At 45.3% G+C, this 13,098-nt stretch overlaps 1 protein-coding gene across 3 annotated transcripts in view; it reads left to right on the top strand.

The window, feature by feature from the left end:
• Window positions 1-13,098, top strand: part of LRRK1 (leucine rich repeat kinase 1) — a 76,834-nt gene that overhangs the window by 39,053 nt on the left and 24,683 nt on the right. For all 3 annotated transcript variants that reach the window (XM_017805085.1, XM_017805086.1, XM_017805087.1), the window contains 8 exons: window positions 1,986-2,115; window positions 2,650-2,762; window positions 3,615-3,829; window positions 5,856-6,020; window positions 8,012-8,184; window positions 10,131-10,251; window positions 10,506-10,665; window positions 11,272-11,548. In XM_017805085.1, the coding sequence (XP_017660574.1) occupies window positions 1,986-2,115; window positions 2,650-2,762; window positions 3,615-3,829; window positions 5,856-6,020; window positions 8,012-8,184; window positions 10,131-10,251; window positions 10,506-10,665; window positions 11,272-11,548 (1,354 nt within the window). The remainder of the gene's footprint in view (window positions 1-1,985; window positions 2,116-2,649; window positions 2,763-3,614; window positions 3,830-5,855; window positions 6,021-8,011; window positions 8,185-10,130; window positions 10,252-10,505; window positions 10,666-11,271; window positions 11,549-13,098) is intronic.

The raw sequence follows: 13,098 nt of genomic DNA, 5'->3' as shown, positions 1-13,098 counted from the left end.
ATAGCCACAGAGACAGAGCAAAGCCAGCTCATCCTCTTCTCTCTGTTCCTCTGCCAAGTATAGCTTGGTGAGACTAGAGGAGGTGGCCAAGAATTTAAAGAACATCAAGAGAAAACAGAAGCTGGAGTACATCAGCTGCTCACAGAAGTCTCCTGGTGAGGAAGGGGGGGGGCGGGTTTTCATCTGATTTACCAACAAAGCTGTTTACTTAAGTCTAGATTATTTTAAGAGAATAATTTATGGATGCTCACTATACTTGATTGATAAATCTCAGAATAACTTCTTGCACACGCATGTGGCGTTGGTGGTGTTTACTCATCCAAAAATATATTTTCAAGATGGGATTTGTTTTAATTTTTCTACAGTTCTTTAAAAGAAAATTTGAGCTCAAGCCAGAGAAATCTTAAATAACTCATGAATAAATAATTACAATTCATAAACACCTCGAGCTTGCTTCCAATATAGTACACCCCTTTCCACCTGGGACTCTTTGGTGAATTCAGACTCTTGCTCAACCACCTCTTTCTAGGTGGTTGCTCCTACGTGTCCAAGGAGGACTAAATCTGTCTGTCCCTAGGTGCATATTGAAAAGGAACAATGAAAAGTTTAAGTCCAGCGATGAGCCAGAAAGGAAGTGAATTGCATCCGTGAATAAGCCTGCTGTTCTCCTAAAATAATCCCAAAGATGATTTTTTATTTGAAAACTCAAAGGCAGACTGTGACACTCTGCCCACACCAGTCAGTCCTGTCACGTATATGAAACACCCCTGCAGACAGTGGGACTCTATCTTACTCCTTTTCTAATCACAGGTCAGGCTGAAAATGCTGTTAATATTAGAACTGGGGAGTTTTCTCCTGAGAAAACCTCTTCCATTTTATTTTCTTTTTCTTTTTTCTTTTTCGGCTAAGTCTGGTTACAGTTCCTCAACTCTTCTCTGTAAGGGAAGGAGATCTTGGTAGAAGTGGAACTGTCCTGTCCTTGAGGAAGGCAGGGTCTCACATCTCAGGGAGTTGCTTTGGTTGACCATGGAGGCAGCAGGTGGTGCTGGTTGTACTTTCCTAATCAGTCTCAAAATCTACCTGGTTTTCCTTGACTTCAGGATGCTCCTTGGTAGATAAATGTGACACTTAATGCAGCAACACAATTCATGGCAGCTTTTCGTGCCCCTATCCCAGGAGCAATTTGTGGAGCAAAGTGATGCTCTTTGGAACCAGCTGAACTTCCCTTTGAACCTCTCCAGCAGCAGCAACTCAGCCATGCGGTTGTTGCTGTTATTACTTGGGTTGCTCCCAAAATACGCAATCTGCTGCTCAGACATGGAGAGAGTCTGACGTGCCCTGAGTCCTTGCAAAGTAAAACAGAACAGAGGGGTAAATGCGAGTGTGTTTTAGAGGCAGCATATATCAGTCTGTCAGCTGCAGTTTGGGTTTTCTTCTCTGTTGTTGACTTTGATCCACCATAAATTACTCCAGGATGCAACGTGGGGGCCTGACCATAAATTCTGACTGGCTTCTGGCTTTTCTCAGGCAATATGGAAAAAACATGTTGAGAACCAGTTGTGCCACTGGCGTGCCCTTTCAGTGCCACGTTGAGAACCAGTTGTGCCCTCCATATGCCCTTTCACTGCCAGCTGGAACAGGGGCAGTTCACAAGATATTACCATCTATTCCACAGTGCCGCTCGTCCCCTGATGTATAGTCGTTTTGGCAATCTTGGACTTCCTCTCTCACACCCCAGAAGTCCTGGACACTGTCACCTTCAAACACAGGCCACCACTGTGATATTAAAACATTGAGATGTGAATGCTGATGTTTGATTGTCACTGAAGGCCATTTGCTTTTCTGCTCTTACTTCATGGTGGTCCCTGCCAGTGAACGTGACCTCATGTCCTGCCTACAAAGTTCAGGTGAAGCTCTTGGTTCAGAGCCTTGATGCCTGTTTGTTGCTTTTTTGAAGGTGCAATTTGTTTCCCGTCTCGTTCCAGGTCCTTTTTTGGAGTTTCCAGCGTTTCTGAGTGATTCTCTGGAGGTTCTTTATCTGAATGACAATCAGCTGGACTCTGTCCCACAGTCCGTTTGCCTTCTGAAAGGTTTAACAGAACTTTATTTAGGAAAGTAAGTCTGTGTCCTGGAAAAGCTTTGCAGTGTTATTTCCATGTTGTTTTAGTGACCAGTCTTCTGTGGAGCCCCACCCCAGATGTCCAGTGCTTTTGAAATCAAAAAGCTGGAAATAGTCAGTCCCTTGTTAGAACTGGGCCCATCGTTTGCTTTAGATAAGGAGGAGGCTGGTCTTTTGAATTGGGGAAGATGATCTAATGCTTTGAACACAGGCCTGGGAATCTAATGTGCCTCTAGTTCGTTCTGGCTTTTTGCTGTCTGTTTCTGTAGTGTTAGATTCAATAACTCATCATTTTTGCCTTTATTTCCTCAACTATCCAGTAAAGATGATTACATCTGTCTGCCTCAGACGATAGATTATGGTTATACATCACTTTTAGGATGGAAATTGCTATTAAAGTGCTGAGTAGTCTTATTAAAATGTTAATGGAAGATTTCTGCAAGGAGAGAATAGTGTAATGTGAGAGTCCGTGAGAGCAGCTACTTACACACAAAGCCTGGTTGTTGGTAGATTTATTTGTTTTTGTACAGTAACCCTGGTATCCGAGAGCTTCCTCCAGAACTTGGACAGCTGGCTAATCTCTGGCAGCTGGATATCGAGGAACTAAATATCAGTAACGTTCCTGCAGAGATCAGAAAAGAGGGTAAGGCTGATACTGTGTATTCTTTATTAAACTGACCGAACATATAATGAAAATCTCTTCCTTTTAATGGTCAAGAACAGGAACAGACAGTGTGTGCCCGAGCCCTTGTTGCAGGTAGCTGGAATTGCACAGGGAAACCTACTCACATTTGCAAGTTTGATAACCAGTGCTAAGCTCTGGCTGTAGGATCAGTTTAAGATAGATCACGTGTTAAAATGATGACTTATAAATGCAATATTTCATTTGCAATATGCACGCCAGATAAATTCCGTGGCTTGCTTCCTCAGTGTGTATATTTTAGGGTATTTAGATGGTCTTTCTAAAGACTGAAATGTTTAGCATCAGCAGTCACAGTCCCATTGAAGGGACTGTATTGTGAGCTGCTAGGTTTTTGGATCTATTACAATACTGTTTTCTTTTTTGTGCCTTTTAATCAGAAAGTCCTGTGGGAACAAAGTTATTAGGAATTATTCCTTCTCCAGCAGTATACTGTTGAAGCCTAAATCTAATTTTAACTGGAAACATAAAAGTAGAAGGAAAAACTGAGTATTTTCCAATACTAAATTAGTATTTTATGTTTCCTTTCAGCTTCTGGAGCATGTGAGCCCCAGCATTTGTTTCTCCTTACAGTGCTCCATTGTGGAGCCTCAGAGCAGTGACCTTTCTCTGGGGTCTCTGTCTCAGGTTTGTCCGCTGGAGGTTTCTTTGTTTATTCTCCGGGTTGTCTCAGCCCACAGCGAAACTGCAGGGAAAATATTAACTCAGCTGATGTGTCTGCAGCAGCAGCAGGTTTTGTGCAGTCCTGTTTGTGACTGCAAACCCCAGATAAAGCCCATTCTTTCCCCCCCACAGGCCCCAAAACGGTGCTGGCGTATTTGCGAGCGCAGCTGCGCAAGGCAGAGAAGTGCAAGCTCATGAAGATGATCATCATTGGCCCTCCACGACAGGGAAAGTCCACGCTGGTGGAGATCCTGCAGACAGGGAAGGTCCCCCAGATGATGCACAGTGATGCCACCATACGTACGACAAAATGGGAGCTCCCCAAGCCAGCGGGACACAAGGCAAAGGTGAAAACCAATCAAAGATCTTTATCCTTCAGGGAGATGTTTAAGCCCTGCAGTGTCCAATTTTGGGGCTGAAATTGTGAGCCCTTTTACAAAAAACAATTTCCATTGTCTAGCAAGTGATGTGTTTTTAGACTCATTGCAACTCCTGTTTCATTTCCAGTTTTTTCTAGAGGACAGTTCTGTTTTCCTGAGCACTCAACTTTGTATTCTGAAGAGAGGGAGTGTGTGTAGACTCTTGTGCTGAAATTCTGGCTCTCCTAGCTCAGGTGGCCTTTGGACACTAATTCTGAGAGAGTGTTTTAAATCAGCTTCTCAACAGCAGATTGTCCTTTCACTTGAGGCCAGAAAATGGGACATCAGTACCTAAAGCTGGAGTCCCTTGATATCAGAACTGTCCTAGGTGGGGAAGGTGGGTGGAAGGTGGGATGCCTGACCTCTGCTCTGATCCGGGGATGTCTAAGGCGTACCTTAAACACCCAGATCTCAGATGGCTCATTCAGGGAGTGTGTCAACCCATACTGAACTCGTCTGGAGAGCGTTGAATTCATCCAAGCATTTTAGGTGGCCCTGTCCACCACCTGCATGGTAGCCTAAGGATTAGAGCCTGCAGAATTGGTCCTGAGATCTTGTAGGAGCTGAGGGGGTGCAAATGCATGGCTTTCCATTCCCAGATGAGAGCCATGACCACCAGACTGTTTTGGAATGGGAGAAGGAGCCTGCTGAGTTCAGCTATTCTACAGCAAAGAATGCCAGGCCAGAGAGAGAAAGAAAAGAGCAAGCACAGGCTGGCTCCTTAAAGGGAAGACTTTGGTGGGAGAAGGGATTTGTGTGTTTTGTGTTGAAGAGTTATTGAATAAAATAAAAACATAGACAGCATCAGAGACCTGGAGTGGGATCAAGATGCTGAACAGGCTTTTGTCCCTACCTCTGAGTCTCTGTCTCTCCACACACGCACTCACAGCTGAAGGTCTTTTGGATGAACAAAGCAGCCCTTGTGCTAGTTAGGGCTTGGTTTAAACAATATGGAAGTTCTTCCAGCTGTTTTTGGGAGACTTCACACTGGGACTCTGCTGGGAGATCAGAGCCCTGCTGAGACACTTGCTGAAACCTCGTAGGGTAACTTGTTGTGTGGGATCAGACAGTACTTGGACCCAGAGCCCTAAACAGCCCACTCAGTGTTACATGATGCTCTGAGGATGGTGGCTGAGTTTTCTGCTCAGTCACAGGCTTCTTGCCTCCCCAGAGCCAAGTGATTTAGGGACAGAGCTTCCAAGGCATATAGGTGCTTCCTACTGCATCTGGGAGCCTGAATGCCATTTAAGCAGAGAGCCATGCTCCCTCTTATTGCCGTTGCGGGGCTGCATGGAGGAATGGATGCAGAGATACTTGGAAGAGAGCCAGAGCTGGGGAGGCCTTCATTTACATATTCCCCCAGAAATCAGTGAGTCTGGTTTACAGTGACTGTAATTCTGGCCCATCTCTGGCGTGGCACACACGTCAGAAACCTCAAAGCAGCATGTAGGAGGTGTTTATGAAAGGCCTGAGAAGTTTCCCATCTCCTGAGCATCCCTATTCTGCTTGGCTGGGTTCAGTCTGAGCTCAGTGGAAGTGATTTCAGCAGGGGTTTCCTGTTCCCCGTGGCAGTGGCTGATAAGTAGCTTCACCAGTCCTGTCAAGTGTGGCACAGACAAGGATGAAACAGTTTCTATTCCAGATGCAGTGAAATACAGTGCTCAGAATGAGATCCTTGTTTGTACTGGAGAATCCCCAGCATTAACTGGAGATTTACCAGCATCAAGGGCACCTCTATGGTTTTAGCAGCGAGTAATTAGTCTTGATTTCCTGTGGGGAAGTGGTAGCCATGCTTAACAATTGCTTGTTGATTTATCTTTCCTGGAGGCACAATTAGGACATTGAACCCCTTCTTGTGTCATACATTATGCAGGCGTAGGTTTATACTTCAGCTATTATCTCCCAGTGATTTACTGCCACCGTTGGATTTGAACACTTCTCTTTGTCTAAGTAGGTTGATTCAGTGGAGTTCAATGTCTGGGATATCGGAGGCCCAGCAAGCATGTCTACAGTCAATCAGTGTTTCTTCACAGACAAAGCATTGTACATAGTGGTCTGGAACTTGGCACTGGGGGAAGAAGCTGTGGCAAACTTACAGTTCTGGTTGCTGAACATTGAGGTAAGAAGTCACTGGTGGGCTCTGGCAGTATCTATTTATCAAGTAGTAGGAGCTCAGCATGCAGATATGTGATATTACGGATTCTTTTTTGGTCTGCTTTTAAAAAGTCCCCAGGCTATGAATTTTGCACAGCTTTTGGAATTCATTTGCCATTACGCTGTAGGCGTATCGCTATATTCAATGGTTTAAATTTATCATTTGCTTTGTTCTCCCTCACCCACAGCAGAGAACGAAACAAAAGCTGATTTATAAACCCTTGCTAAGTAAGGCTGAACATACTTATTTTGGAATTAGTGTTTGACCACACTGTGCTCTGAGGGGGGTTTGAAGCATTTTCTTTCTTGTGTGGGTTAGACACACATTAGTCTTGAGGTTATATTTTTAACACTTTAGATTCAGGTAAGCCAGAGAGTATTTCCCAGACAGGTCTCAGCCGAGACTCAGAGCTGCACTGAATTCATTGACGTTGATGATTTTTATAATAACATGTACATAATTTTTTGTAAATGTTTATTATTTGGTAATTGTCTTAACATTGCATACATAAAAATTGGCTCTAAGCTGACGCCTCTCAGAAAAGAAACATCTTGTCATTACAAAAATATTGTCTTAATGGTCGGCAGCTATCAATAACCCAAACTATGTAACAAATCTGGAAGTAAAACTATGATATTTCAAAAATATGTGATGTGCCTGTGTCCTTAATACATCCCAGCAAGCACATAGTAGCATCAGAAAAAAATACAGAGAAAAATGAACATGGTAGGTAAAAGTATGGAAAAATGAGGAGGGCTATGTGTAGACTTAGTGGTGTAAGGAGAAAACCACAAGGGAGCCTTTGTTCATGGTCTTTTACAATAGAATTGGGAGAGATTAAGTGAAATAATGAGATGGTAACTGAAACAAACAATGGGAAGTATCCTAAACACAACAGAACCTGTGGAATTTACTGGAACTACAATGTGCTGTGGGTGTCAGAAGTTGGAAAAACAGACTGGTGGAAGAAAAATCCATCAAGTGCTATTAATTCAGAGATACTGTCTCATGCTGAGGAAGTCAGTCAGCTGTGGGCTGCTGGATAGTGGGAGAACACACCAGGGCAAACCTCTGCATGTGACTCTATGCCTGTACTCCTCATTAACCTCCAGGCAGCATATTGAGCCAAGTGGGCCCTTTGGTCTGGCTTGGTGCAGGCACCACTCCTATTGACTTTGGTGTCATTTTGGTTGGGAGATTTCAGCAAGAATTGTAAGAGAGAAATGGACTGACTGCAAATAAACATATATTGCTGCATCTGAATATTTGTCTGTGGTCAAAGCCATTTGGATGGGGAGTCTGATCCCTGCTTGAGCCTGTGCAATGCCGTTGTATTTGGCAGCGTGTTCCCTGATATCTGGATACATTCCATTGTTGTAATACAGTCATGGAAGGGTTGGAAGAAACCACGAGATCATCTCATCCATTCCTTTGCTCTGATTCAATATTAAGTAGATTTAGACTTTTCTAGCAGTTTATCTCACCTTTCCATATGCCTCCAGTGAAAAAGTTTGTGTAACTTCCCCAGGTCTCCATTCCAGAGCAGAAGGAGCCTTTTACAGGAAGTCACAGTTAGATCTTCTGGCTACAGAGTGGGTTAACTTTGTCTGGGCAAACATGATTCCCATCGCTGAGCTGACTTGCAGCAACTTAATACCACAGGGCAACTCCCTTTATGTTAAACCCTGATGTAATAAACCCAAGCTGACAGTTTCCTGCTCTGCAGTAGCAGCAAATGATTGTGTTCTGCAGAACTTCTGTAATACCCAGATCGCTTGTTGCTGTTGTCAGGCTGCCACGACAGGTTGCCTCTATTTTATATATATATATATATATATAAACTTTTATTAATGCGTGTGACTCCCTCCTCTTAAATATTATACTTTTCACATGTCCTCACTGCATTTACCACGACGTAATCTGGATGAGATCACTGACAATGTTTTCTCTTACAGGCCAAAGCTCCAAATTCAGTGGTGCTTGTAGTAGGAACACACCTTGATTTAATTGAAACAAAATTCCGTGTTGAGAGGATAGCGACTCTGAGGGCATATGTCTTGGCTCTGTGTCGGTCTCCCTCTGGATCCAGAGCAACTGGCTTCCCAGATATCACCTTCAAGCACCTGCAGTGAGTACTTGTGCCTTTATGAAGATCAGTCACTATTATGTCACTTTAAACAATTTTGAAATACTCGATCTCCTTGGCAACAGGACCGATTTAAGGACTCGTCAGCATTGCATTTCATCTATTTTTGACTGAGATAATGTAGCATAATGAGAGAGAAGGTCAGTGTTGCTCAAGGGTCGGATAAGGCGATCTGAGAGCTGCAAGCTCCAAAGTCATGACCTTGACCAGCCTGTTTACTGCTCCTGCTTCACTCAGGTTTGTCACCATTAAATGGTGATACAGTTTATTAGTCACAAGGAGAGAAGGTGCAGATTGACTAATTAATGCTGCAAAGAGTGAGAGCGTGACTGTTACAGGATGGGAGCCGCAGGGTTTGCTAAGGGGAGGCTGTGTGGGTGTTACCTGATGTGAGAACACGGCTCACGTGGCAGCGTTGGCTGGACCAGGAGTGGGTCAGCCCCCTGAGCTCAGCCCAAACCTGTGCCAGCCGAGTTCTCCAGTGTGATAATGGAGGGCTGGTGCTGGCTGGAAGGTGGGTGTCAGTCAGGCCATGCAGTCTGACTCCTCTCCCTCCCTTTGGCTGACAGAGAATGCCCTTGGGGAGAGGAGCAGGTCTGTCAGCCAAGGGGTGAAAGTAGATGCAGCAGGCTGGCATCACACAGGGTAAAATCACCACTGCCTGGGGCAGGAGCAGGTGGCAGCTGGCAAGTGAGGAAGGGCACTGCAATGTCCCCAGCACTTCCCATCTGCTGCCTGGCAAAGTCATCAGCCACCTCCCACATACTGCTCTGCAGATCCAAGCGCTGTGTCAGGCACCCCAGCTGGCTCTTCCCTTAGGAGGAGTACCAGGGACCCTGGATGAGGATCAAAGACTCACAATGAGAAGGAGGAAGCTTTGTGTAGGGGTTACCTCAAGCCTCTTTTCCCATCACCACAGAGCATCCTAACATGATCTCAGTCATTCTGCCTCAAGGGGACTTTCTTACACCCTTGCCACTCATCCTGCACATTCCTCTTCACCTTCCTTTCCCCTTGCATTTTTCCCAGTTGGAGTTTTGCCTGATTTCATCCCTCCTCCCTCCCATGCCCCATCGGGGTGGACCCCATTGTCCACCTTCAGGGGCTCCTCTGAGCAGCTCTATGTGGCCAGAGGAGTGTGAGGAGTGTGGGTGACCCAGAATGCTTTTTATCAGTGGTCAAGATCCTCCAGCATCCCAATGAGAACACTCTTACCAGTGCCACTGAGGGCTGAGGTTTGAGATAGAACATCCTGCTTTAGAAAAGGATTTTCTGTCTGCCATGGGAACAGATGTAGGATCAGTTAGAAAGACTCTTTGTTGGGAAAAGTGAAAAAGAACTGTTCTTATCCAGTCCATAAAAAGACCAAAACTAGTAGGAGCTGGAGAGAGCATGTTTTTAGCTGTTAAAGAGATAATGAAGGCCAGCTTTTAGGATCTAAGCATCAATTCCCAGATTACAGGATCCAGCTGAGCGAGGGCCGGAATGAGGGTGGGGAAAGGTGTCTGGTAGTCATCACTGTGCCTCTTTGATCTGAGGCAGGGAGAACTGGACTTGTCTCCAGAGATTGCTGGGGCACAGCATTCTCCTCCTCCCTGCAATCCCTTCCAGGATGTGTGTGGCACTGAAGGGACAGAGGGGGATGACTTTGGTCAGGCTGCCAGGGACGTCCCCAGAGATCCTTGAGCACAGGGAACAGAACAGCAGTGCACAGTAAATGGAGCACACAGAGCAGAGGTTGTCCTAATACAGATGTGGCCGAATATATCTTTTCCAGGCCACTTGAGCTAAAAATGCTCACTGACAGCCTTCCTCCCATTCAGCTGACACAGGAAATTTAAAGCCACTGATAAGAGAAAGTGAGCCTGGAAAGGAAGCCCATGTGCTGATAAGGTTTGATAATCTTCGCCCTTGCATGACTTTTGCAGTGAGCTCTCGTGTAAGACTCTGGAAGGCCTCGAGGGACTCCGGCAGCTGATTTTTCACGTCACTTGCAACATGAAGGACGTTGGCAGCTCAATTTGCTCACAGAAACTTGCAGGGAGATTGGTGAGAACTGGGATTTCTTTTTGATACTTACCAAAGTGGGCCTTTTGGGAGGCTTAGTGTTGGACTGGGAGGTGAACTTTAGGAGTTAGCTATTGTTGATGCAGGAGGCATGTGAAGTATAAAGATGGCAATCTGGCTTTGGGAAAAGACACCCCTGTGAGATCCCTGTGAAGAGGAGATGGCAACCAGTTCATCCCCAGTAGAGTGATGGCTGTCTGATACTGATCCTGCTGTTTTTCTTGTGTGGCTTGCAGATACCGAGAAGTTACCTTAGTCTTCAAGAAGCTGTCCTTGCAGAACAGCACAGGAGGAGTCAGAATGATGATGTACAGTATCTAACAGATAGGCAAATAGAACTGATGATTGAGCAAACACCTGGAAATGACATCAAAGACTACGAAGACTTGCAGACTGGTAGGTCAGATCAGACCAATAATTTCTTGGAAATTAATATGTGTGTTCAACTGAAATATTCCCCAAGTAGTAAATATAAAGTGCTCTACACCAGTGTAGAGATCACTTTAGAAATTGGCAAGACAGCAAATTAGTAATGGGACTCTGGGGAGGGGACTGGGAAGTTTCTAGGATGGTCTGAGTCTGCTGATTTTATTATTTATTTTTTTAAAACAAGCTTTGTCTCCTTTCTGCTTTGTGAAGAATGAGGGTTGCCATAGTTTCAAGACTGACTTCTCTGTAGGGCCCCAGTCTTGTGATCTTTACGGAGGCCTTGCTCCACAGGAGGCAGGGAGAGCCCTTCCCTGTGAGGATGGCAGGAGGAGGGTAAAGGGGAGGTATCGTGGGGACAGAAATACTGCCTGTGAAGCAGTGAGATGAGGGGTTTACAAGTGGAGTGTCAGATAGCAGCACTCCTCAGATAAATGTTACTCTCTTGACTTGGCTACGTGCTGGATATATCTGGAATGCATAAAACTGCACAAACTGCCTCATAATCTCATTCTTCTGCACTGTGGTTTCCTCATGCTGGTCTGTTGCTAATCTCCAACTCTTTATTTTTTGCAGCAATTAATTTTCTCATAGAAACAGGTACACTACTGCACTTCCCAGACACGAGCCATGGCCTGAGGAACCTCTACTTCCTTGACCCTGTCTGGCTCTCGGAGTGCCTACAGAGGATTTTCAACATTAAGAGCTCTAAGTCTGTAGCTAAGAATGGAGTCATCAGAGCAGAGGATCTCAGGATGCTGCTGGTCGGGACGGGCTTCACTGAGCAGACCGAAGAGCAGTACTTCCAGTTCTTGGCCAAGTTTGAAATTGCACTGCCTGTGGCCAATAACAGGTAAGTTGATAATTAGAGAGACTTAGTCAGACTGGAGAAAAATGTCCATTTAATCAATGGATATTAACAGGCTTTGCCACTCTAAGTGGTTGTCTGGACAAGGATCTTGCGATGAGAAAGTATCTGAGAGCGTTAGAGAGGGTAATGGAAGGTGCCCATCCATTTGGGCTGTATTTCCTGGCTTGAGCATCCTTTGGTCCAAACCAGCTACTGTGAAAGCTTTACAGAGCAGGTCTTTGTCCCCTGGGTGCATTGAGGCTGGTGACAGGCTCAGCCACCAGCCCGGAGGGGCAGTGACACCGCCGGGGATGTGGCGATGAGCAGGTGGAAGCTGTGAGCGCTCAGCCGACACAGCTGCAGCCGAGGGAGGATGTGAGGCCGTGGCTGCCAGGCCTGAAATATAGATGGGCTGGAGTCATCTGCTTCCAGTGAAAGGTTCTTCCATTCAGAGCGTGGCAGAAAACTTTGGGTAATCAATTATTACGTCAGCCCTGAAAGTAGTAGTATTTTTATTTCTAGTGAAATCAGGAAAGCGTAGCTTCAGTAGCGGCATGATTTACTCAGTTTTTATCCTCAATAGGTGTTGATCAATAGTTTTCCTAGAAATAGTCTAAGAAACCTCATTCTCTTTAAATGTTAATGAGTCCTCCTCCCCTCTGCCCCCCGATCTCTTTTCCTCTGGGCAGAGTTCCCTGCGATTTTTCTCTCTCCCATCTGCTTGGCGACAGCCTGTTGTTGGGTTGACGGTGGAACCAGAGTTGTATTGCACTTTTGATGTGGCATTTGCATTTCACTTCCTTGGCCTTCCAGGACAGCGCGGCTGCATCGCCCTGAGCCCCTCGGGAGCTCTGAATGCCAGCACAAGTGCAGCATTCTCTGTGCTGTCATTATGCCTGTCACTTATCCAGTCCCGGATGCCAACAAATTTTCTCAGGCTTAACACAGATAAAGCAGCAATGTTTCTGCTCAGTCCAAAATGCCTTTTGGACTCCTTGTCACTATCTGCCATTTTTCTCCAAGGCAATTACATTGTCTGTGCCTCGGGAACAAGGAAACTGCTTTTTCATGGCCTGCCCAATGTTTTTTTGAGCGATCCAAGCCACATTAGCAGAATATTCTTCCCACTGACGAACTGTAGCTGTAGCAGGTTGGATTAATTTAATGTACTAGCCAGACACAGAGCAGTTATTTGTTACTGTGCTGCTGCAATTATTGTCTAGATTGCCAGATAGGGTTTCTGTGCAGTCAGTAGAGAAAGCAGCTGCCAGTTTCTGTTCTGAAAGGGTGGATGGGGGCATGTTTCACATATTTTCAAAATTTGCATTGGCTGTTGCTCAAGAGCGTCGAATCACCATCTGTGTTATAATCCACTATATAGTTGTGGTCCAGAAGGGCCTCACTGGCCCTTCCTATACTCCTAGACCCTTTCTTGGATGTGCTGAGGAAAATTTATTGGCTGACTTATGATACATCCACTACTTTCACAGAGCAAGAAGTTTTAGTTTGTTGCACTCCACTTTTGTGCTTAAGGTGCACGTAATTAAACTGTG

This window comes from Lepidothrix coronata, unplaced genomic scaffold, assembly GCF_001604755.1.
Source record: "Lepidothrix coronata isolate B3197 unplaced genomic scaffold, Lepidothrix_coronata-1.0 Scaffold11, whole genome shotgun sequence".
NCBI classification, from domain to species: domain Eukaryota; kingdom Metazoa; phylum Chordata; class Aves; order Passeriformes; family Pipridae; genus Lepidothrix; species Lepidothrix coronata.
The sequence above is the reverse complement of the archived record's forward strand: the minus strand, read 5'-3'. Positions and strand labels throughout refer to the sequence as shown.